The sequence below is a fragment of the Pantherophis guttatus genome, chromosome 1, assembly GCF_059756535.1.
Source record: "Pantherophis guttatus breed Tessera chromosome 1, ASM5975653v1, whole genome shotgun sequence".
Lineage (NCBI taxonomy): Eukaryota > Metazoa > Chordata > Lepidosauria > Squamata > Colubridae > Pantherophis > Pantherophis guttatus.
The window spans coordinates 169532051-169554879 of record NC_142063.1 but is presented as its reverse complement, the minus strand read 5'-3'; the positions used below and the strand labels follow the sequence as shown (position 1 = coordinate 169554879).

At 39.3% G+C, this 22829-nt stretch overlaps 1 protein-coding gene across 4 annotated transcripts in view; it reads right to left on the bottom strand.

The window, feature by feature from the left end:
* The window catches only part of KIAA2012 (KIAA2012 ortholog), an 88104-nt gene extending 65275 nt beyond the window's left edge, over positions 1–22829 (bottom strand). For 2 of the 4 annotated variants that reach the window (XM_034430988.3, XM_034430991.3), the window contains exons 1-6: positions 22745–22829; positions 18274–18405; positions 8641–8910; positions 2985–3153; positions 2407–2562; positions 486–679 (exon numbers count right to left, since the gene is read on the bottom strand). In XM_034430988.3, the coding sequence (XP_034286879.2) occupies positions 486–679; positions 2407–2562; positions 2985–3153; positions 8641–8910; positions 18274–18360 (876 nt within the window). In that variant the 5' untranslated portion in view covers positions 18361–18405; positions 22745–22829. Of the gene's footprint in view, positions 1–485; positions 680–2406; positions 2563–2984; positions 3154–8640; positions 8911–18273; positions 18494–22744 lie in introns of those variants that run through there. The other 2 variants (XM_034430992.3, XM_060688108.2) reach the window with 2 other exon arrangements.

The window sequence follows — 22829 nt, the reverse complement described above, 5'->3', positions numbered from 1 at the left end:
ATTGTCCCTGGCAAAAAACTGTGATTTAACAGTTATTCAATCTTGATGAAAAACAATTATGGAATAGCAGATGTAAGCCACTCAGACCCAGTGACAATAGGAACAGCATAACAGGTCAGCAAATACATACATCCCCACATATTTTAGTTGGGATGTTTTAAATCTGGGCCAAAATTTGTTTAATTCTTTTAATAATTTTAAATTTTGTATTGGATGTTTTTTATTCTTGGCTGTTCACCGCCCCGAGTCCAGCAGGAGAAGGGTGGTATAAAAATTTAAATAAATAAATAAGTAAGTAAGTAAGTAAGTAAGTAAGTAAGTAAGTAAGTAAGTAAGTAAGTAAGTAAGTATGTCCTCTGAGGCATTCAAGCCACCCTTGCATCTCTGCAAGTTCATTCAACCTTTTATTTTATTGATGGGAACAGGACATCATTAAGCAGTTGGGAGCTGGAGAAACTATTTTATGGGGAAAGAAAGTATAATACCTCAGAGATCTGCCAGTGTGCCTCATTCTGATTCCAGATGCTTTCTCTGGAATGCTGTGGTTGAAGATGAAAACTCAGTTTTCTTACAGAAATTCTTAAAGGGATTCGACCTGTTTCTCTGGCATTATGTTCTGCGTCACCTTTCACCAGGCAGGCTTTATTTTCTGACTTTTTACGCAATGGAGGACCAAGACCTAAGAAGTAAGGAACATCTTAGCCCGGAAATAAATGACCCAAATGGCTGCATTGTACATCAAGGAACAATTATCATTCAGCCTAATCTTGTCTGTGCTATTCATAAATACATCTAAGCATGTTCAGTGGGTCACTCCTAAATAGGATGGGCAGCTTTCACAAATCAGGCTTAACAAACTACCATCCCATTCATTTGCTTTAGAAATTTTAAACTTGGTGTTTTCCTAAAAATAGTATAGGTAGTCCTCGATTTATGACAATTGAGCCCAACATTGCTAAGTTAGACATTTGTTAAGTGAGTTTTGCCCCATTTCACGACCTTTCTTGCCACAGGTGCTAAATGAATTACTGCTGTTAGTATTAAGTGAATCTGACTTCCCCATTGACTTTGCTTGTCAAAAGGTTGCAAAAGATGACCATATGACCTTGGGACACAGCAACCGTCATAAATATGAAACCATTGCCAAGCATGTGAATTTTGATCACATGATCCTAGGGCTGCTACAAAGGCTGTAACTCTGAAAAACAGTCATAAGTCACTTTTTTCAGTGCTGATGTAACTTTTAATAGTCAGTAAATGAACTGTCATAAGTCAAGGACTACCTATACTGCTCTACCTATAATAACTAGAGGTATTCACTTGAATTGGAAAATATTGGTGCTTTTTCTTTTTTATGAATATTATGACATGATGTGACAATATGATTCTATAAAATGATATATTATGGAAGATATTCTCAGTGTACCTTAGTGAAATAAAGAAGAATAATGCACCAACATTTATTTTATTTTTTTAGGGAATGTATATACTGCCTCAATCTCATTAGACTCTCAGTAATTTAGAAGTTATATGTATGTTGGGTAGTTAAATGATGCATCAGATCTGATCATCTCTGATAGGCACTGTTAAATGGTCTATAACTCTTAGTAACAAGGCCATCACCCAAGAGTTTAACAGTTTGGCAGGCTTATTATAGAGAACAGGATACAGTACTCCAGGATCCTCTTCCAAAACTTCTTAGGGCAGAGTTCCCCAACCTTTCTAGCTTTGTGGACTGGAGGTCGGGGAAGAGGGGATGGTTCCGCATGAGTGGCTTGCAGCTCCATTTGTGCAAGCAGCAGTAATATTTACCACTGCCTGTGCAAATGGATCGTGCTTGCCTGTGCTTGCCTGCTGCACATGCAAATGGGGATGCGTGGCTGCATACTTGCTGCCGCTTCCGCAGCTCAGTTCCAAATGGCTCACGGCCCAGTAATAGGCCACAGCCTGGGGTTAGATACCTCTGCCTTAGGGAGTTAAAGTTAATATTCAGACCTTGAATTGTACTTGGAAACAGACTTTCAGGCAGATGGGAAAAAAGGGGTCACATATCCCCAGAATTTTTTCTCCCATCACATTTGAAGTTTGAAAACCAATGTCAACCAAGATGCAGTAATTCCAATCTCATGAATGTAAAAACATGGCCAAACCAGGAGCAGATATAGCAGATACTCCAAACCATTCCTGGCAACAACCTTGGAGGCATCTGCAGAGCGGCAAAGGGAGAGCTAATAATTTTACATAATTCCATTATCATTGTGATGTAAGCATGTAATTATGGCTTTTGTGTGATGATATCATGCATGTTGCCCCTTTGACATCGTCCTAAATTGTTATGGATGTCTTTGCAAAAATTAAAATCCAATGGTAACTAATTCTGTTAAAATATATGTATTTGTACTGTACCTGAATAAGTCTGTTCTTCTAGTTCACTTTGTGAGTACAAGCAAGGAGTGTAGAAAAAATGAAGATTATACTTTGGTGGAATAGCTGATAGATCCTGTAATTTCTTCCTGAGAGCGGCTGCATTTTCCTTAAACAACAAGGGGTCACTGATATATCCTGAAAAATATACAGTATACAGCTGCCGTTGGGTAAAATAACTCAACATTGATCTGTCTATTGAGTATTGTCTATGATACATCAACTGGGAACGGAAAGGGATTGAAATGGAGACCCGTTGCTCATAAAGCATATGTTTTAATTATTTAAACAGAGGATGGGCATAGCATATGAGGAAAGAACCAAATATTTTCTCTCTGCAAATTATTATTAAGCACGATTTGTCATCCAGGAATGTAGCAATTTGGGCCCAATCTACTCTCAAGTACAATGTTATTTTCTTCTATTTATTTGAATTGATTCTGTAGTGAAGGTCAAGACTGATCTGAAAATATACTTTCTACCATTTTATTTTCTGTTTCATCAGAGAAGGTAAGAATTACTATCTTAATAATTTGGGTTTGTTTTCTTATAATACTAACCTGCATTCTGAAGCTTTTGCAAAACACTTGGATCCCAGCTTTGGGAGAGTTTGAGGAGGTACCTCTTGGCTGAATAGCCTGGTCTCATCGATCTGACCATCTCACAGTCTGAATCTTTCAGGAAGTACAGATAGGGCTGCTGAGCAATTCCTTTCTTATCTTGCCACAGCTTTAATATGAAAACAAAATATCAAAAGCTTAAAATGGGTGCCTCTACTTAAAACTGAGGAACAATAGATTTTATTCAGTGTCCTCCCAACATTTCTTTGAAAGTATTGCCAGCTCGCTGAGTTAGAGAGGAAACAATGTGGTGGTTCAGACAGACAGACAAAGGAGAGAGCCTCATTATGGGTTGGGGATGTCTTGAGTGTTCTCAAATGCCAAAGCTTTTTATGATTTCAGTTTAATTGCTAATGTTTATTTTGTTGCATTGGTTCTTATTTTTAACCTTCTTACTGAAAAAAAAAAGTGCTCAGAATTCTTTCAGAATGGAAGAATCATATAAATCCTACTAAATAAATAAATAATGGAAAACTACAAAGAGCCAAGTGAGTGTGAAGGTAGGCATATTGTATATTGTAAGAGCAGGTTAGAAAGCAGCCAGGCATATATGGCTTTGGCAGCACATGCTAAAAAGAATAATTTGACATTTCAGTGTATTTTGAACTGAAAAAGAATAAACTCTTTTGGCTAATAGCTGGGGAATAATCAGCCCTTTCAGTAGTTTTGCAACTGGTCTTGAAAGGTTTGCAATTTTTTATACCACAAAGCAAGAATACTTTAGTCTTTCAAATTTATTTGAAATGAAATCTGTGCCATTGTAAAACAACCTAATATTCCATCCAGAAAAGTGCTTTTTCTCTCTCTTTTGAGAGAAGGGACTCCCACTTACCTTGTAGTAAGATAGCCGGCCAATAAATTTAATAAATTAATAATAAATAAGTAAATTAGGCTTTCAGGAAAATCCAGGTCCAGGTGGGGATTTTATAAATATACCTGTAGGGGTCTCTGCATGCATATCTCACTGGATTAGGAGCAGCACCTAATTGTCCAGCATCAGTTAGATAAATTCCCACTGGACTTTCAGAGACATTTACAAATGTATGTAACATGCAACCCCCTTTTGATTTCTGTAGTGTGACTGTTTTACAAAACTGAATAATCTGATGTATTTGTGAAAGTGAATGACTGCTTTCCTTGGAGGATTGATGGGGAATCCTCACAGTAAAGAGGAAATACAAGTTGTGATAGTGGGAAATAGTCTCCCATATCTGGGATGTAAATAATCAGAATAACAAAAGAGGGCAATTAGGAGTTAGAACTTTATTTTGCTCTCCTCTGCCGGTTATGTGGACTCTTTCAGCCCAGCTATAGTAGATTTATAGGGGAACTATTTACATTGCCTAAACCTTAAAGTAATATTTACAAACAATATACTTTAATTCTTGAAGCAATGCTGAGAAAAGGAGAAAATATTTTTAATGACTCACAAGCACTTTATTTATTTATCAAAGTTATACACCACCCATCACACCTAAGTGATTCTAAAGTGACTAAAGTGACTTTAAGTTGAATGGAAATAAAACAATGTCAGCTGCTGGGTAAAATGATCTTCATGCTGATAGGCCCTCCTAATCTTCTCTTTTTTAGGAAGTGATTATTTCATAGTGCATTAATAAGCTTCTCCCTACAACTTTTTAATTTAATTTTTTTTTTCAATTCATGAAAAGAGCATCAGTTTCCTTTCTGGCAGCTAACATTTTATTTCTATTCCACCCCCAATGTGCCATTTGTTTTCTGTCTGAGACAACAGAGGGGAAACAAAATGACAGCAATTAGAAGAGCATGGGGCTCCCTCCTACACATCACTGTGTTGGATTGGTATAAGACCTCCTGGGCCAATGATGGAGCACTAACCACCAGCAATGGATTACTATGAAGTTCAATTCCCTAACTAGGGAACAATGGGCCTTGTCAGGTCACAGGAATTCTGCTACTACTTAGAGGTACTGCATGCTGACATTGAGTTTAATCTCAGACACTTAAGAATACATGGGAACAGAAATTACATTATTGACTATGTTCATATTATATGCACTTATGAACAAGAATCCATCCCAATAGATAGATGTACTGTGGAAAAAGATTTTGGGTATTTTCAACTTTTCTCTGATTCCGTGGGGCTCTAGAAAACACCCGGTCTCTGATCAGATGAAGCTTGAGAAAGAGAAAGAGATTCACAGAATGGATTGTGCTTAGAGATGACTGAGAGGAATCTTTGGTTCAGAATCCTTTCTTCTTTCTTTATTGAGCAGAAATTGTCTTCTATAATGATTTGAATACTTAATTTTATTGTCATATTACTATTGAAACTTTCCAGAATTGAAACAATTTAATTGAATCAGAAGCTGGAATAAATCAAGGTTTCTTTAGTTTCAATTTTTTTAAAAAATTCTCAAGGTACTGAGATTGGGTTACCTCATGAAATATGCTTCCTGATTCAAATGCCCTTCTCCAGATTGCGGTGGCAAGGCAGTCCTTCTCTTCTTCAGTCCCCTTATCCTCCCTTTCATATGAATCAAGATTTGAAAAGCAGAGAGTTGACAAAACCTCTTGGTTTCTACCTAAGCTGAATGCTACTTTGTCTCCTACTTCTAGCATGTACTGGGGCTTTGTTAAGAAAATGACTCAAGTGGATTGAGTCAAAGCAGACATGCGTAGACCTGTTTGTTTTCTTTGGTATCAGCCAGTTATTTTCAGTTCTCAAGTTTCAGTTTATACACTTGCGCTCCAGGGTATTTGTATAGGCATTTCATTTCTAGTACTTTATAGTTTCAGCAGCAAATCTTCAATAAGGCCATTAAGTAACGGTTTAATGTGGAAGGAGCTTAGCACTACTACTAGTTTATTTCAAACTTTGTCTCATTATCATTCATGTTCATAGTGGCTAATCATTTAAAATGTAACCATAAAAAAGGAATTTAAATGTTTCAAAATGTGCCATTTAAAATACTTGGTCAAAGAGAACATTTTCAACTGAAACTAATGCAAAATGATGGCTGTGACCAGATGATTGTAGCCCTGCTCCTTTTTTGGTGCATGGATGCATATAAAAAGAAGTTAAGTGTTCCTTTTACAGTTCTGGCTGCCATCTTGAATTCTTTGGCTTTACCTTCAGGCACTCTTGGTTTTAGCTCCTTTTCCTGAAAATGGAAAGAGACTTAAACACAATTCGCAATTCCCGGTGGATGTCACTCATAGGAATGACACAGGATGGCAGCCCATGGAGAGTCCTTATTATGGATGTTATTTTTGGGGTACATCTAGAGGCTTTTAACACTAAATCTCACTGACTAATGGAGCTGGACACATTTACTTGACATATGTAATATTCCCATATTTTCCTAATATTTCCTTACTTGCTTTTTTAAAGAAAAAATTGTTAAGGAGAAAAGGCCAGAATAATTGGGTAGTGCTACTTCAGCTCACCATTTGGAATTAGCATCTGTTTACGGCTGCCTCCACAGGCAACTTAGCCCACCCCCCAAATTCCTCACAATCCTCTAAAGATAACCTTTGAGTCAGTCTTTCTGAAGTAGAGTTTAGGCAGCAACTCATTATTTAAGACAGATCTCTGCTACATCCAGTCCAAGATTTTTTTCCTGACTGAGGTGGATCAGTAACTTGCAGGTTGCATTACATAGATCACAACTTTTAGCATGAGGTATAAATACCGGTGTGTGTGTGTGTGCTTTTTTAAAAAAAAAATTAGATACAACACAGCATCAAACAAACTCTCCATACCTTATATACTGCAAGTGGGAAGGTAAATCACATATTTTATGAATTAACCAACAAAACAAAATTGTTTTCCATGTCAGTAATTGATTTAGAAAAGCAGTAATTTTCTACACCCTACATCCACATCTTGGAAGCCTCAAGAGTAACTTTGAAAGGAAAGGTCTAGAAATGCAGCCTCCTAAGACTATTTCCTGGAAAGAATGCAACCCTGTGCCTGATCTCAGTCTATGCTCTATCTTAATTTTCCGCCTCCTCTTATGGCCACATGCATTGAAAGCGCCTGGAGTGCCCCTGCTGGACTCTAATTGTTGGTGGCAATCGGCACAGGATTTCATCTGTTTCATCACAGCAGTCCTCTTTTTCTGCTCCTTTAATCTTTGACGGATGCAATGCTTGGGTACACTGATGGACTCGTACCACAGGCAGTGATTTTAGAGACGTCTTTTGTCCACAGTCGAGGCATGGTGTCTGCACTGGGCTGGACAGTATTTCTGAATGGATCTCTTCCCAGAGTATTCAACAGAGAATTGACTGGAAGGGAAATGTATTCAGATATGCCAAATGCTTCTGGCAATCACTAGCTGAAGCATCTGGAGGCATTCCTGAACTGTTTGAGATCTCATTTAAAGGAGCCGTTGAAGGGCATTTGTTTCAAACTCCCAAATGTATAAACAGCGGCCTGAGCTGGACTGTCTTCTCATGAAACCTGAGACTCATAATTCTGGGCAGAAGAACAAGGGGTTTCACAAAGCAATGAGTCAAAGTACTTTCCCAAAAGATACTTCTAAAAACATTTGTGGGGAAGCAAGCCACAAAGCAATAGATATGTTTATACACAGCTACCTCTTTCCCATGAAAGTGATTCTTGCTTAATTAGATGTGAAATTGACATTTGCTGCTCCTGTTGCTATTATTAGTGTTAATTTGATATACATAACACTTTTCTGCCCAAAGCTACCATTACTAATGTAAAATCTGATAAAAGAAGTAAAAATCATCATAAGTAACATTTTTTTTTCTCTTAAGTGGGGACCTGAGTGAGCTCGTAAGAGAAATGCTGCTTCAGGTCAACTGCAAAGAAAGGCTGAACCTTAAATTATGGTCAGTTATCTACTTACCATAATATGTTAATCTTAACCGGGTTTAATTTCAACTTGTTCACTCCCATCATGTGAAACTCCATACCTAACTTAGCACTAGTCAATAGAATTTATTACTTGCTTGGAGTTAGCTGGCAAGTCATAGTAAAGTCAGAGCCATGGATTGCAAGTTGATGTTTGAGGATGATGGGCTTTCTAGTTGCCCTGTGGAATGACCTCCCTTCCATTGTTCTTCAGACTTCAGTAATGGCATTTTTTAGGTATCTTTTAAATATTCTTCTTCTTTCTGTCTTTACCTTTCCCTAGTATTTGGGATTTCAAGAATATCTATCCATCTGTCCAAATTATCTATCATGTCAGTCCACAAGGACTGTGCATAATTTAGTGATATTAAAATAGCAATGAAATAAAATTATGTACTAAAGCTTCAATAGCAAAAATATAAATGTTAATGTCCAATAAGAAAGCTCTATATATGGTAAGTGCCTATGATTTTACAATCAGTTCGCAAAGATCTTCTGGAAAAGTTAAGCGTTAAAATTTCTGGAAAGTCTTGAGCATGTGGCCTGTTTGTTTTAAAAGCAAACCATTCCAGAGATATGCATCTCTTATTTTTATCCTGTTTTTCTCTTCTGCATTTTTAATGAGTGTAAACTGCTTTGGGATTTTTAAAATGACAAGTGGTATAGAAATGTTTTAAATAAATGCCATCAGCCTAACTAAACATGTGTACATCTGAAATATATGAACAATACCTGTTTGCTTCCATATACTAAGATAGCCCGTGCCAAATCTTGGAGTGTGTGAAGATCTACACATAATGTCTGGCTTTTGTTCTGACATCCTTGCTGCAACTTCCATTTCCACGGTTGGGCTACATCTTCCGAATAGAGAAAGAGTGTGCCTCTTCTTGTGCAATATGTTTTGGGGGGATACAGCCCCCAGTACTCCTTCATGATCTGCCTGTGATCCAGTAGTCTGTTGACATTGCAAAGGCCTTCAGGAGACATCCAGTTCAGGTCATCCTAATATGAATAAAAGGAGGAGGAGATGCAATAACAGAATGGATTTTAGAAACAAAAATTCAATACAACTTTCTGCAGGATCCAATCAGGGTCGGTCACAGGGACTAGAGGTTTTGTCTTCCAAGCTTTTGGACTTGTGCTGCAGCCCATCTTCAGGGAACGTCTCTCTAGCAATGTGTGTGCTGTTCTGTATGTGGTATTTATATGGTGCCTATTTTATGTGGCTTTTTAGATGCTGATTGGGGTGTGTTGATGGCTGGTTTTTAAGTCATTGGCTGTCCTTTGCTTGTGCTGCCTATCCTTCTCCTTCAAGTACTTGAAGTATTCAACTTGGCAGCTATTAATATTGTTGGACGAGCAGGCACAAAAAAACGAGGGAAGTGATTGAAGCCTGGGAAACAGGCCCTTTGGCAGTCAACAGGAGTGCTGATTTACCACCAGCATACCACACTCCAATCAGCATCTAAAAAGTCGCATACAGCAGGCATCATATAAATACCACATACAGAACAGCACACACACTGCTAGAGAGAAGTTTCCTGAAGATAGGCTCCAGTAAGAGTCCAAAAGCTCAGAAGACAAAACCTCTGGTCCCAGTTTGGATCCTGCAACATTATCCTGGGACACATATATTCACCTTCATTCATACCGTGTTTTCCCCAAAATAAGACCCTGTCTTATATTTTTTTGAACCCTGAAATAAGTGCTTGGCCTTATTGCCATGAGCTCAAAAGCCCTATTGGGATTATTATCAGGGGATGTCTTATTTTGGGGGAAACAGGGTAATACAATTTTCTATTTGCATGTATCGTACAGGGCAGTCCTATTGTTAACAGCCAGTTTGGTACATAAGACTACAAACTGGGGGAGTATGAATTCTAGCCCTTCTTAGGACAAAGCAGACCTTGGCTCAGTCATTTTCTCTCAGCCCTAGGAAGGAGGCAATGGCAAACCACTTCTGAAACCTTGCCAAGAAAACTGCAGGGATTTGCTCTGGCAGTGATCAGGAGTCAAGACTGGCTCAAAGGCATGAGTCTGCACAGACATATAAGCACGCTCACACACAGAATTGTTAACTGCCATTTGAAGAGGACTTATCAATCACGTTAATAAAATGTGAGATGGTATAGCAGATGTTTTCATGAATTTTCCAATTATGCCAGCAGCATATTTGACAAAACTGCTTTCTCTTCTTATTTTGAAACATTTCATTTTATATGAATCTCCTTCCTCCTCCCGAATGAGCACAGTAGAATAGACAAGTAAGGGGGTGGAGGCGCAGAGAACTCTTCAGTTAAAGCAATGTGATAAAGAGAGTAGACAATCAAACATATTCCCCTAAGCAGAGATTAGCTACCTAATACCCACCAGAAGTTTTTGCTTCTAGCTAGGGTGAAAGATTGCCATAAATCAAACATCTGGCCAATGTCAATTCACCAATCCCTGCTTTAGTTTGAGATTATTCACTACAGAAATAATCTAATAAAATGGGTAATGAAGGGATATGAAACTTATATAAGTACATACATACTATATTGGAATGGCTGTCATCCAGTGAAGCTTTTAATTTTTTTTCTGGATTTTGGAAGGTGTATTGAGTTTGGAGGGTATAGGAAGTTTTTAATTTGGATTTTAAGGTTTTTTATGTTTTATTATTGCTTGTGAGCCATCTAGGGTTACACTGCAGCTGGATACATCTAATAAATAAATACTGTATTTTTCACACTATAAGATGCTCCGGACCATAAGACGCATCTAGCTTTTGGGGAGGAAAACAAGGAAAAAAAATCTGCCTCTGCCTCTCAGCAATTTGCCTCCTTGCAGCAAAAAGCAAACAGCCTGGTCAGCTTCAGCACAGCCTGATTTAGCACGAGCAGCTGGTTGGCCATTGGATTGGCTTCCCGGAATACTGCTTATCAGCTGTTCCAGGTTGCAGGGATTGCCACTGTCCATCACTGCCACCCATTGCCGCTGCTGCCTATCGCTGCTGCCTATCACCACCTCCCATGCCCCATTTTTGGCCTCTGTGCATCCCATTTTTGGCCTGTTCCAGGTGGCGGGGATTGCAGCCACCTATTGCTCCCGAATGGATCCCCACTACCTGGAATGGGCTGAAAACAGGATGCACGGAGGCCAAAAATGGGGCATGCGGAGGCAAAAAACAGGATGTGGAAAGGCAAAAAATGGGGCACACGGAGGCAACAAATGGGGTGCACAGAGGCAGCAATAGGTGGTGGCGGCAATGGACAGAGATTCCTGCAGCCTGGAAAGCTGATCGGTGGTATTCCGGGGAAGCTGATCCAACTGCCAATCAACTGCTCATGCTAAATCAGACTGTACTGAAGCTGATCAGGCTGTTTGCTGCAAGGAGGCAAATTGCTGGGAGGCAGAGGCTGAAGGGTGGGGGCCGGCGGGCAGGGCTTCGGCAAGTCCTGAATGCGGCCGCGCGGGTAGTTACGGGAGTTGCATGGCGCTCCCATACAACACCACTCCTGCGTGAGCTGCACTGGCTCCCAGTGGTCTTCCAGGTGCGCTTCAAGGTGTTGGTTATCACCTTTAAAGTGCTCCATGGCATAGGACCTAGATATCTTCGAGACCACCTGCTGCTACCGACGGCCTCCCATTGACCCTTGCGCTCCCACAGAGAGGGCCTCCTCAGGGTGCCATCAGCCAAACACTGTAGGCTGGTGACCCCCAGGGGGAGGGCCTTCTCTGTGGGGGCATCTACCCTCTGGAACCAGCTGCTCCCAGAGATAAGGAGAATCCAAGACCTCGGTGCCTTCCACCGTGCCCTTAAAACTTTCTTTTTTCAGCAAGCCGGGCTGGCCTAACACTTTTTAAAATGTTTTTAATTGGTTTGTCATTGCTTTTAATTATGGGGCCATATATATATATATATATATATATATATCTTTTTAATTGTATTTTAATGTTTGTAGTTTATGTTTTTACTTTGGCTGTACTCCACCCTGAGTCCTCAGGGAGAAGAGCGGTATATAAATTCGATATAAAATAAAATAAAAAAAATAAACATTTGCTCTATAAGACGCACAGGCATCTCCACCCACTTTGGGGGGGGGAGTGCATCTTATAGACCAAAAAATATGGTAAATAGTTATAATTTTATTATAACCACTGAATTGCACTGTGGGAAGGGTCTAATTCAAGTGGGTGTAATATACAACAAGCCTTGAAATTGGATCTTAGAAGCTATTCCCCACAAAGCAATAGGTGGATTCAAATCAGAAACTGAATCCATTGTATTTAAATAAAGATTACTCTCTGGTCCTGTATGACCACTTTAAAATTTACAATTTGGGAACAGTCCCCTGGAGTCCTCTAGGGTTTTTATTTATTTACTATTTAAATAATAATAAAAAAGCTGAAGACAGTTCTGATGTTGCAGCTTGATCTTCTCTGGATCAGTGAAGCAGAACCCCAGCAGCTTCTCAAGAGCATTGCATGGGTTGCACATATTAAACCAATGAGAGAAGGAGGGGGTCATCATGTGACTACTTGGAGGGCCCAGAAGCTGCTGGCAGCTAGCGAAGGCCATTCCTGCAATTCCCACATGATGACAGAGTCATAAGATTACAACCTCAGAAAGAGGGATTACATTTCAGCATCCACAGGGGATCATCATAGCTTCCAGTAGTAATTTATCCAGACTTAGCCATGGCTCGTGACTTCCGCTGTGGACTATGGGGGAAGTCCTGAGGCATAACATTATGAGGCATTGCTATTCAAGTGGCGGCTTCTGAAGTCCTTTCCAAATAATATGTCTGATAGAAACATGCTTCTGCTATATCATCTGATTGATGTTTTGATCCAGCCTGCAAGATGTGATACTTTCTCACTGCCTAAAAGTGAGACTGTGGAAAGCTATTTGAAGAGGCACTGCAAAAGAGTTCCTGAAGAATTGTATCTTCTTGAAAACTTGGTGCAGCTGCTTCAAGGGTCCCTCCACTTTTTCTGTGTATGTTTGTGCCTACATACATGGTCTTTTGTTATAAGTGTAGCCAAAGCAAAGCAGCTGTGCTGAGCCTTTGGAAGGAAACATTGCTTTGAGTATTTGAGCAAGGATTTGGAGAGATATGCTTCATAAAGTTCCCCCTCCCAATTGTTTTTTTTACAGCCATAGTAAATATTTATTTATTTCTTTATTAGATTTATATTGCTGCCTATTCACCCATGACGACTCAAGGCGGCTTACAGAATATAAAAAACCACATTTAAAAAACAGTAAAACTCATAAAAAAATCAAATAAATTAATGTAATAAAATCACCCCTGACCCCACTTCCCGCCCCAGTGACAGCCGATCACATGAGCCATTTAATGGACTCCATCCAGCTCTGGGTTCCTCAGGCCCGCTGGTAGAACCAGGTCTTCAGCGCCTTCTGGAAGAGAATTAGGGTGGGGGCCGTTCTAATCTCTGGGGGAATGATGTTCCAGAGAGAGGGAACCACCACAGAGAAGGCCCTTCTTCTGGGTCCCACCAGGTGTATCTTCCTCGGGGATGGGCCTCGCAGCATTCCCTGCCTCCCCACTGTAATGGGTCGGGTAGATATGACCGGCGAGAAACGGTCCCTCAGATAACCTGGTCCCATGCCATGAAGGGCTTTAAAGGTGACAACCAGCACCTTGAACTGCACCTGGAAGTAAATCGGCAGCCAATGCAGCTCCCACAGGAGAGGTGATATATGTGCACACCGGGGTCTGCACAAAACTGTGCGGGCTGCTGCATTTTGCACTAACTGGAGCTTCCAGATGCTCTTCAAGGGCAGCCCCATGTAGAGCATGTTGCAATAGTCAAGACAGGAAATGACTAAGGCATGAGTGACTGTGAGTAGGGAACTGGCGCACAACTCGCAGTTGCATGAAGACCCTCCTGGCCGCGACCATCACCTGCTCTTTGAGCAGGAGCCATGAGTCCAGGAGAACCCCCAGATTATGCATAGGGTCTGTTTGGATAGTGCTACCCATCCAAGACCAAAGATGGAAATTATCCATGAACCAAAGAACCCCAAACCCAGAGCCACTCGGTCTTGCCAGGGTTTAGTTTCAACCCATTGCTCCCCATCCAACCCCTATCAGCCTCGAGGCACTGCGAGAGGGAGGACCCAGCATGACTTAACTCACCACGGGCTGAGACATATAGCTGAGTATCATCAGCATATTGGTGATACCTCAGTCCATGGGGATGGGTGATCTCACCCAGGAGCTTCATATAAATGTTGAGTGGAGAGAGTACCGAGCCCTGTGGCACCCTGCACAGCTGTGGACGAAGGCTGGATCTCTCCCCTCTTATCAGCACTGGTTGAGAACGGCCACAGAGGAAGGAAGTGAACCAGGATAGCACAAGGCCTCCCATTCTCATCCCCAAAGCTGCTCCAGGAGAATACCATGGTCGATGGTATTGAAAGCAGCTGAGAGGTCAAGTAAAGCAAGGATGGATGCACTACCCCATCCCACTCTCGCCAGAGATCATCCAAAAGTGCAACCAATGCCATTTCTGTCCCAAATCCAGGCCTGAATCCTGACTGGTAGGGGTCAAGATAACCCATTTCTTCCAGAAACCTCTGGAGCTGCCACACAACCACCTTCTTGACAACCTTCCCCAAAAAGGGAAGATTGGAGACAGGTTGGAAATTATCCAACTGATAATGGATGGCTTCTTACGAAAAGAATGGACCACAGCCTCCTTAAAGTGCTGGGGCACTGCCCCCTCCTGTAGGGAAGTATTAATCACCGCCAGAGTCCACCCGCCTGTCACCTTCTGGGACGCTTTCATAAGCCAGGAGGGACATGGGTCTAATACACAGGTGCTTGCGCGCATACTCCCTAGGATCCTGTCCACTTCCTCAGGAGCAAGAGGGTCAAATATGAGTCTACTCCTAACAAGATACATAGTTATTGTAAACACAATATAAAAATGCAGATTTGAACCACAGCTCTTCAGACTTGACTTCTTTGATGGAGAATCAAAGGAAGGCATCTAACATATTTGGCAGAATTCTTGACTTTTCTGCTGTTTGGAAGGAACAGAAATGAATTGGATAAATTCCTTCTAGAGCCCACATAATTTGCTCAGAGACGTTGGATCAATTGTAATCTACACTCCTCCTTGACAGACTTCCCTAGTTCCTGTTTCTGTTTTGACCCTCACTGTGATGTGATAGGTTCTTTCATTTCCCATCTGATTCTGCCTGCATGAATCCCTCCTGTATATTGTTTATGGCCCAGCGTGACACCATCTCTACACATGATTGATCTCTGGGATGGGGGCTTGTAGTGTGTCAGCTCTCCAGGATATCAGAGATATGCAAGGACAATGACGCTTAGGGGGTTTACATATTTACTTCAGCCACTTGTCCAGTAGATTTATACTGGGCTTCCTCGACTGCCTACATGAATGACTGTCTGAATAAATGAATTGTGGAGATAAAGATTTCGAAAGTCACAAGAAAATAAGCCAGGGCATTAATAAAGATGCAAGATTTCAGCCTATGTGTGATCCACGGGGTAGGTTTGATTCTAGAGTTTCCTTCTACATTTTTCATTAAAAAAAGAATTTGAAAAGTGAAATCCATAACAATAAAGTTATTTTACCACCATAAGAACACTGAAAGAAAAAAAATAAATAAAACTGCTTAGTCAAAGGTACAGTAGTTTGGTCTATTGTAGCATTTGCCATTAAGAAAAATGGATATATAAATATTTAAAAGCAGAAAATGAAACAGTCAATCATAATAAGCAAAGGAAAGGTTTTATTATATGGACTGAGAACAAATTGAAAACTTAAAATGCTCGGAAAATTAATACTCATAGCACCTAATTAAGAAGAAACAAATATTATTAGCTAAAGTGTTTATTATTATTATTATTATTATTATTATTATTATTATTATTATTATTATTATTATTATTATTTATTATTAAATTTTATACCGCTCTTCTCCCGAAGGGCTCAGGGAGGTGTACAGCCATATTAAAACAAACATATACCCATAAAATTTAAAACAATTTAAAATTTAAAATATATAAAATTTGGCCCTTATGTTAAAAGCTACAAACACCCAGTTAAAATTCATTTTCTAAGCCAGCCCGGCCTGTTGAAATAAAAGAGTCTTAAGGGCATGGCGAAAGGTGCGCAGGTCTGTGATCATGAGAATCTCCAGGGGCAGTTCATTCCACAGGGCAGGTGCCCCCACAGAGAAGGCTCTTTCTCTGGGTGTCGCCAGTCAACATTGTTTGGCTGACGGCACCCTGAGGAGTCCCTCTCTGTGGGAGCGTATTGGCTGGTGGGAGGCTATCGGTGGCAGAAGGCGATCTTGTACATACCCAGGTCCTAAGCCATGGGGCACTTTAAAGGTGGTAACCAACACCTTGAATCGCACCCAGAAGATCACCGGGAGCCAGTGCAGCTTGCGCAGTACAGCTCGCACAGTTTAATTTCTCTGTTTTAATACTATATCATAATATATAGGAAAGCTGCAAAATATTCACTCTTTTCTGAGAGTAAGCCCCACCAGATATAATGAGATTTGTTTTTAAGTAAATATCCATTGGATTTGGCAGGACGCTTATTTTTTCCATCACCATAGATACTATAATTGGAAAATAACACTGGAACAATTTAAATTTATTTTTCTTACTAATTCAGTGACTGAAAGATCAATAATATATCATTCTAAACATCTACTTTGATTATTACACATTATTTCTCTTCCAGAATTCTTCAGTGTTGCTGAACAAAACTATAATCAGCTGAAATAGAATAAAATTTGGAAATTGATATATAAACATATACTATTTAATGTCATATTTAACTATTCAAAATCATCCTATGTCGTCTGCTTATAAAAGTTTTTTTTTTAGCTATAACGTTACTTGAAAGCTTCCTGTTAAGAAATTCTGCCCACTTATTCTTTTCCAGCTCGAAAGAGCTGATCTGTTTTCATTATTTCTCTTTTCCCAGGTTAGGCAAATACATATTTCATTAAAATAAAGAGAAAAGGGAAGAATATGTGCAGAGATATGATACTTCCAAAAAACAAGCATAACAAAATAAAGCAGACAGTTTTGAAATAAAACAAATGGTTGTCTACAAATACCACATTGCTTTTCATATTACTTTTGCACTTGCATTTTTAGGTCAAAATATTTTTATAGATAAAATCTGACAAAACTGGGAACGATAACATCAAAAACAAAATTAAAAACCTAGAGTGCAATTACTTCATATTGGCTCTGTACAGATTTCCCTTTCTAGAGCAAAATGCTAGTAACAAAACAGAAGATTCTGAAAATCTATTTTTTAGCAGAATTGCTAAATCATTGCACTCTAGATCAACTCTTTTGATACATTAGCAAGATCTTTGATCCTATTGTACCCCCCCTCCCAAATATTCATTTATTTCATTAGATGTAGAAGACTGGGCAATAGTGAGGAAACTACTTAACTTAATAGTACTAGAATACAGAATAACCAAGTTGGAAGGGACCTTGAAAGTCTTCTAGTCCAACTCCCTGCTGAAGCAGGAAACCCTCTACCATTCTGGACAAATGGCTGTCCAATCTCTTCTTAAAAATGTCTAGTGCTAAAGCACCCACAGCTTCCGGAGGCAAGCTGTTCTATTGATTAATTGTTCTTTGACAGGAAATTTCTTCTTAATTCTAGGTTAGATCTCTCTTGGGCAAGCTTCTACAGTATATGTTACATCCATTTATTATTACAGTTCTTACTACAATGAGCTAAATTGCTGTTACCATAGCTATGCAGTCTGTAGAAAAAAATACAACTGTTCATCTTCCCAGATTGTGCCGCCTCGATACCATTTTGGAACCCTATTCTTATCATCTCATTGATCTACCAAATCTCCAGAATCAATGTGATTTCTCCATAGTTCTGATACATCATCATACTTCACATTGTTGCCCCAATTGGTGCAAAAGAGGCATATTAAAATCCTTAATTAATAAGAAACAACACTCTCTAGCCAAGATTTAAACTGACCACCACCAAAGTCCATCATTCTGGAATCACTGAAGTTCTGGCATGCACTATGTTACTGTCAGTTTTAAAACAGAAGAGGATAATTTCACAAGACTCCTAGTGTTGAAATACTATCCAGGCAAAAGAAAAAGGCACCCCATCTCTCAGACAAAACAAAACCAAGAAAAAACAGTCTTTCTTTCATTTTGGAATTATTTTCAAGAGTCAAAAATCTTATTCTTGTTTAATATTTATCCTAAGACTCTGCACAAGATGATCAGAGACTCAACACACTTAGTGGTGTATGGGGAAGCATAAGCTGATTTGTATTAGTAACTCATTTTTTGTATTAAAACCTCAACTCACCTGGGAATCAAAATGCACTTCCAGCTTCTCCTGTTTCTTTCTGATCACCTGCCCAGTGCCACGACTTAAGAGGGACAGATTGGACATTTCTAAGATGAATGCAATGCAGCTTCAGGAATCTTCCCTTTGCTTCTAAAAGCAGAGTTATATTTCATTATAGGACGTTCTCATCTGATTTAAGAGCTTAACAATGCTATTAAGTGTAGCTCAATTTCATAACAGCAACATTAATCCATAAAGAAGTTTTGTATGAAACCAGAACTAGAAAAGTAAAGAAACCTGTTGGAAAGCATAACCTGATATTATCTCCCCTTGAGGTTACATTTCTAGTATTCTTCCTGGTTGTTGTTGTTTTTTAATTCTGTTCTGGTTGGTCCCAGGATTCATGAAAAGACTGCCATCCTTTTCATTGTGCTGAGATTGTTTTTGTGTTGCCATGGCAGCAAAGGAAATTGTTTAAACTACAGCGGAGGGAATGTTGGGAGGAAAGAAAGAAAATGAAAGATTTTTGAAATGATCAGGATCAAATTTCAAGACTGTGTTGCCCTGCAAATCCCCCCCTCCAGTCAAAAAGTAACATTATCCTCCAACTCTTACAACTCTTGACATCCCATTGTCTCTCCTCTTCTTTATTATTACTACTGAAGCATTTTATATGTTCTGCAGCCAGTGAATACCTCCCTTTGTGCTGCTCCAGAATTAACTCTGCTCTTCTGTTTCCACAGTATTATGTTTGTTGGGCAGCTAGGCTAATTTATTTCCCATTCAGCTGCAGGGGAAAAAATGATATTTTCATGTGTATTATTGAAAATAGGCAGAGCTTCTGGAAAACTAGGGTTCCCATTGGCAGGAATTCTAGGCTGATGTTGGCTTCTGTCCTATATCCTGGAACAGGAGAAGCAGCACAATGACTTGATAGTTATCTAGGCTGATTTATTAATTTGGATGTTGTCAAATCCAGACCGAATATGTTACAAGCTGTTGTCAAAGGGTCTCAGTCTTAACAGGATTCTTTAAAGCCAATTTAGAGTAACGTTGGCATGAGTGGAAAATAGGAATAATTTAAGAGGCAAGCCCTACCCTACAAAGGCATTTATCCATGGCCATGATAATAGTGCTATAGTTATAGTTAGCATATAGGTAATAAAGGGAGGGGGGAACCCAAGGTCAATTAAAGTGGAAAGAATTCTAGAGGTAACTACAATCATTAGATACATCAAGAAAGGGATGGTCAGCCTAAGTGCTGCTTGCTTTTACAGTGTCTGCTTTTTTAAAAAATTAAATGAGTTCTTAAAAGTTGTCTGAATTTACTTGCAAGTGTGATACTTTAGCAGAGGACTGAACCCTGAACAGTTTATGATGACCCATGTAGCAACTGAGATCTAGCCCCTTAACCAACAGATCATGAAATAAATATGTCTAAGGTTCAGAGTCTGCTCATTGTCATGGAGAATGCTGGCATTTGAAATTCATGCATCTTAAAATTCCTGAAGGTGCAAAACATAATGCTAGAGCACGGGTGCCAAACTGGTGGCCCGTGGGCTGGATGCATCATGCACAGGCCACGCTCACCCCAGCTCCGCGAAGGGAAAAATAGTCACAAAACGTCACATGATGGCAACGTAACATGGCGAGTTTGACACCCGTGTTCTAGAGGATGTTGAAGGTGGATTGTAATGGAAACAAGTAGCTCCTATTAGAATTAACAATCAGCCATTTATACTATTAGAACAACTATACAATACACATGTTGTTTAGCTGTTATTTTGGTCTGCTGTGATTCTGTTCTCCCCTTTATAAGCATTAGTGTTGATATTCTCAGGGCTGGAACACTTCCTCCAAATCTACCTTTTACAGCTAATTGTCAGGAGAACAAATATGAATCTTGCTCTCAAGGTAGGAAAATGCTCTGCTTTTCCTTATGCAAGTGTCTTCACTGCCAAAGTCGGTGTAGCCCATCAAGCATACTTGAACATCTGCCATGTATAAAGTTAATACAGCAGGCTACTTTCAGCTGGGTTTTGTAGTGCCTTTCACATAACAAAGTAAAGCAGCACTAGAAACTGTACAAAACACACAAGCCCTCAAAAAGGTGATCTGGCCTCCAAAGCGGGCAGCATTTTTAAGTTGAGCATTGGAAAATAACTAGAGCCCCCAAATGGGATGTACTGAAGTTTTTGCATTCCTGTAAGTAGATACTGAAATGCCGTGAATTTGGGTGTGGATCAGTAAATCTGACCTGACCCTGTTCTTTTTGTGTTTTCCTTAGACCTATCCCCTCTCCCATTTTCACATTTTAGTAAAGCATATACAGTATATAGTGAAGGCATAGGATTGTGTATCCTATTTTAGAGGGGGTACTATATTTTTATATTGTATGGCACTTTGTAAACCACTTTGAAAGCCAAGATGTAACTTATGTCTTTAATAAACTAATGCAACATTTCTGATGTTAAAGGATAAATATCATTTGTCTGTTTCAACACTTAAATGATAGTTACAGTTACAACATTTTATTGGCATCTCAATTTGGAAAAAGTGACATTTTCAGCTTCAGGGACACCTAAACAAATAGAAGTGATCACTATAAGATTTTTTAAAAGCCCCAATTTTAGTCTTTATACTGGTTACTGATGAACAATTGTACATGCACGTTTTAAAGACTTCCTTATCTTTAAAATTTCAAGGAACAAGAAAATTAAACTTCCTATTTTGTCTAAACAATGGGAAATTATCCTGAAATATGTAATGTTTTACTAACCTGTAACTTACTCAATGAAAAAATATTTCAGACATATTGGACTCTACTGTATTTCTTTAGAAAGTAAAATTGTAAATCACTGTTTTATGTAAGAGGCAATCAAAATAGTGTATCATCAAAACATGTTTTTGTGAGGTTCTATAATGAGTATGTTCTGGGAACATGTAATTACACATATTAATTAAATTTCAGGAATGGTTTAATATTTTTGCACCTTCATATTCTTTGGATGTACACATCTATTTCAAAGAAACTGGAGGGCTGGATAATGTATTTTTCTTTGTTAAAAGACTAGTTCTTCAACTTTGGAAAAATAAATTTACAGCTCCAAATACCTGATGCTGCTTACCATTAATGCAGTTGCTTGCAGATGTAGATTGCACACTGACATTTACATTGAAAAAAAGTAAACTTTATTAAAGTTAGGCTGTCTAATAGTTGCATGGATTGTTTTTAAATACAGTGGCTTTTTTTCATAATTTGTGAATTTTTCTGGCAATCTTTAAAAGAATCTGCTATGTCAGATAAGGTGGCTGAAAACTCATCAAGGCTCCATCCTACTTTTCACATCCTATTTTATAGAGCTGATAACAATGGTTATATGCAAGACTATTTATTTATTTGACTATAGTCTGTATAGCTACCAATCTCAAACCAGTGATTCTGGGCAGTCAACAATCATAAACGTAATTAAAAGCTAAAACACAATACTAAAAGCTAAAATAAATAAATTAAATACATATATTTATTTATTTATTTATTTTATTAAATTTCTATACCGCCCTACTCCTGCGGGACTCAGGGCGGTGTACAGCCAGGATAAAACATAGCATATAAAATTTAAAAACATTTTAAAAAACAATTAAATAATATTGGCCCGAATTTAAAACAACCCAATTAAAACCGAAATTCAATTAAAAACTAAGAGGATGGGATCATATAGTATAGTAGCCAAGAGATAACATGTCAACATAACCAAGAAACACAGCAATTTGGACCCTTGATCTAGGCACATATCAAAATCTTCAAGGCCTCCCAAAAGACCAGCAGGGTTGCAGGTCATCCTAATTTTTGGAGGGAGAGTATTCAGAGGCCAGGGGCTATTCCAGTAGAGAAGCCATGTCTCCTGGCTCTCACCTGCCAACATTCCTTGGCAGATAGAACCCATAGAACCCTGGTAACATGCTGTTACAGGTTAGACAGATAGAAGCAACTGGAAGTAGATGGCTTCTTGGATAACCAAACCCGAGCCATGAAGAGTTTTAAAGATGACAACTAACACTTTGAGTTGCACCTGGAAACACATTGCCAATCAATCAATGAAGAAATGATGTTATAGGTGCCAAATAACCAACAGTATAACTTGTGCAGCTGCATTCTGTCAGCTGAAGTTGATTCTCAAGGGCAGCCCCATGTAGTGTGTGTAACAGGAGTAGGTCCTACCTCTGGTAGCAGCTTCAAGCAAGGCTAGAAGCACAGCCACCATTCAGCCTACCCTGTCCAAGGCTCCAGCTGCACCTCATATTCTACATCTGCAGCAAAGAGGAACTGTGACATGAAGGGAAACCAACTCTCAGCCCTAATTCTCCTAGGATACCTCAGGTGGAGGGGAAGCCTTTCACTGAGGGTGAGGAACAATGACAGGATTTCTGAACTCAATGCAGCATTGACAACTTAGCAGAGATTCTAGTATGTCAAGATAGACACTACCTATCACAGTTCCAGCATGCATTGTAAAATCATACTGGGATCCTTCTAAGTTTCCACTTTGGCAGAACTGCAGCTGATCTGAGAC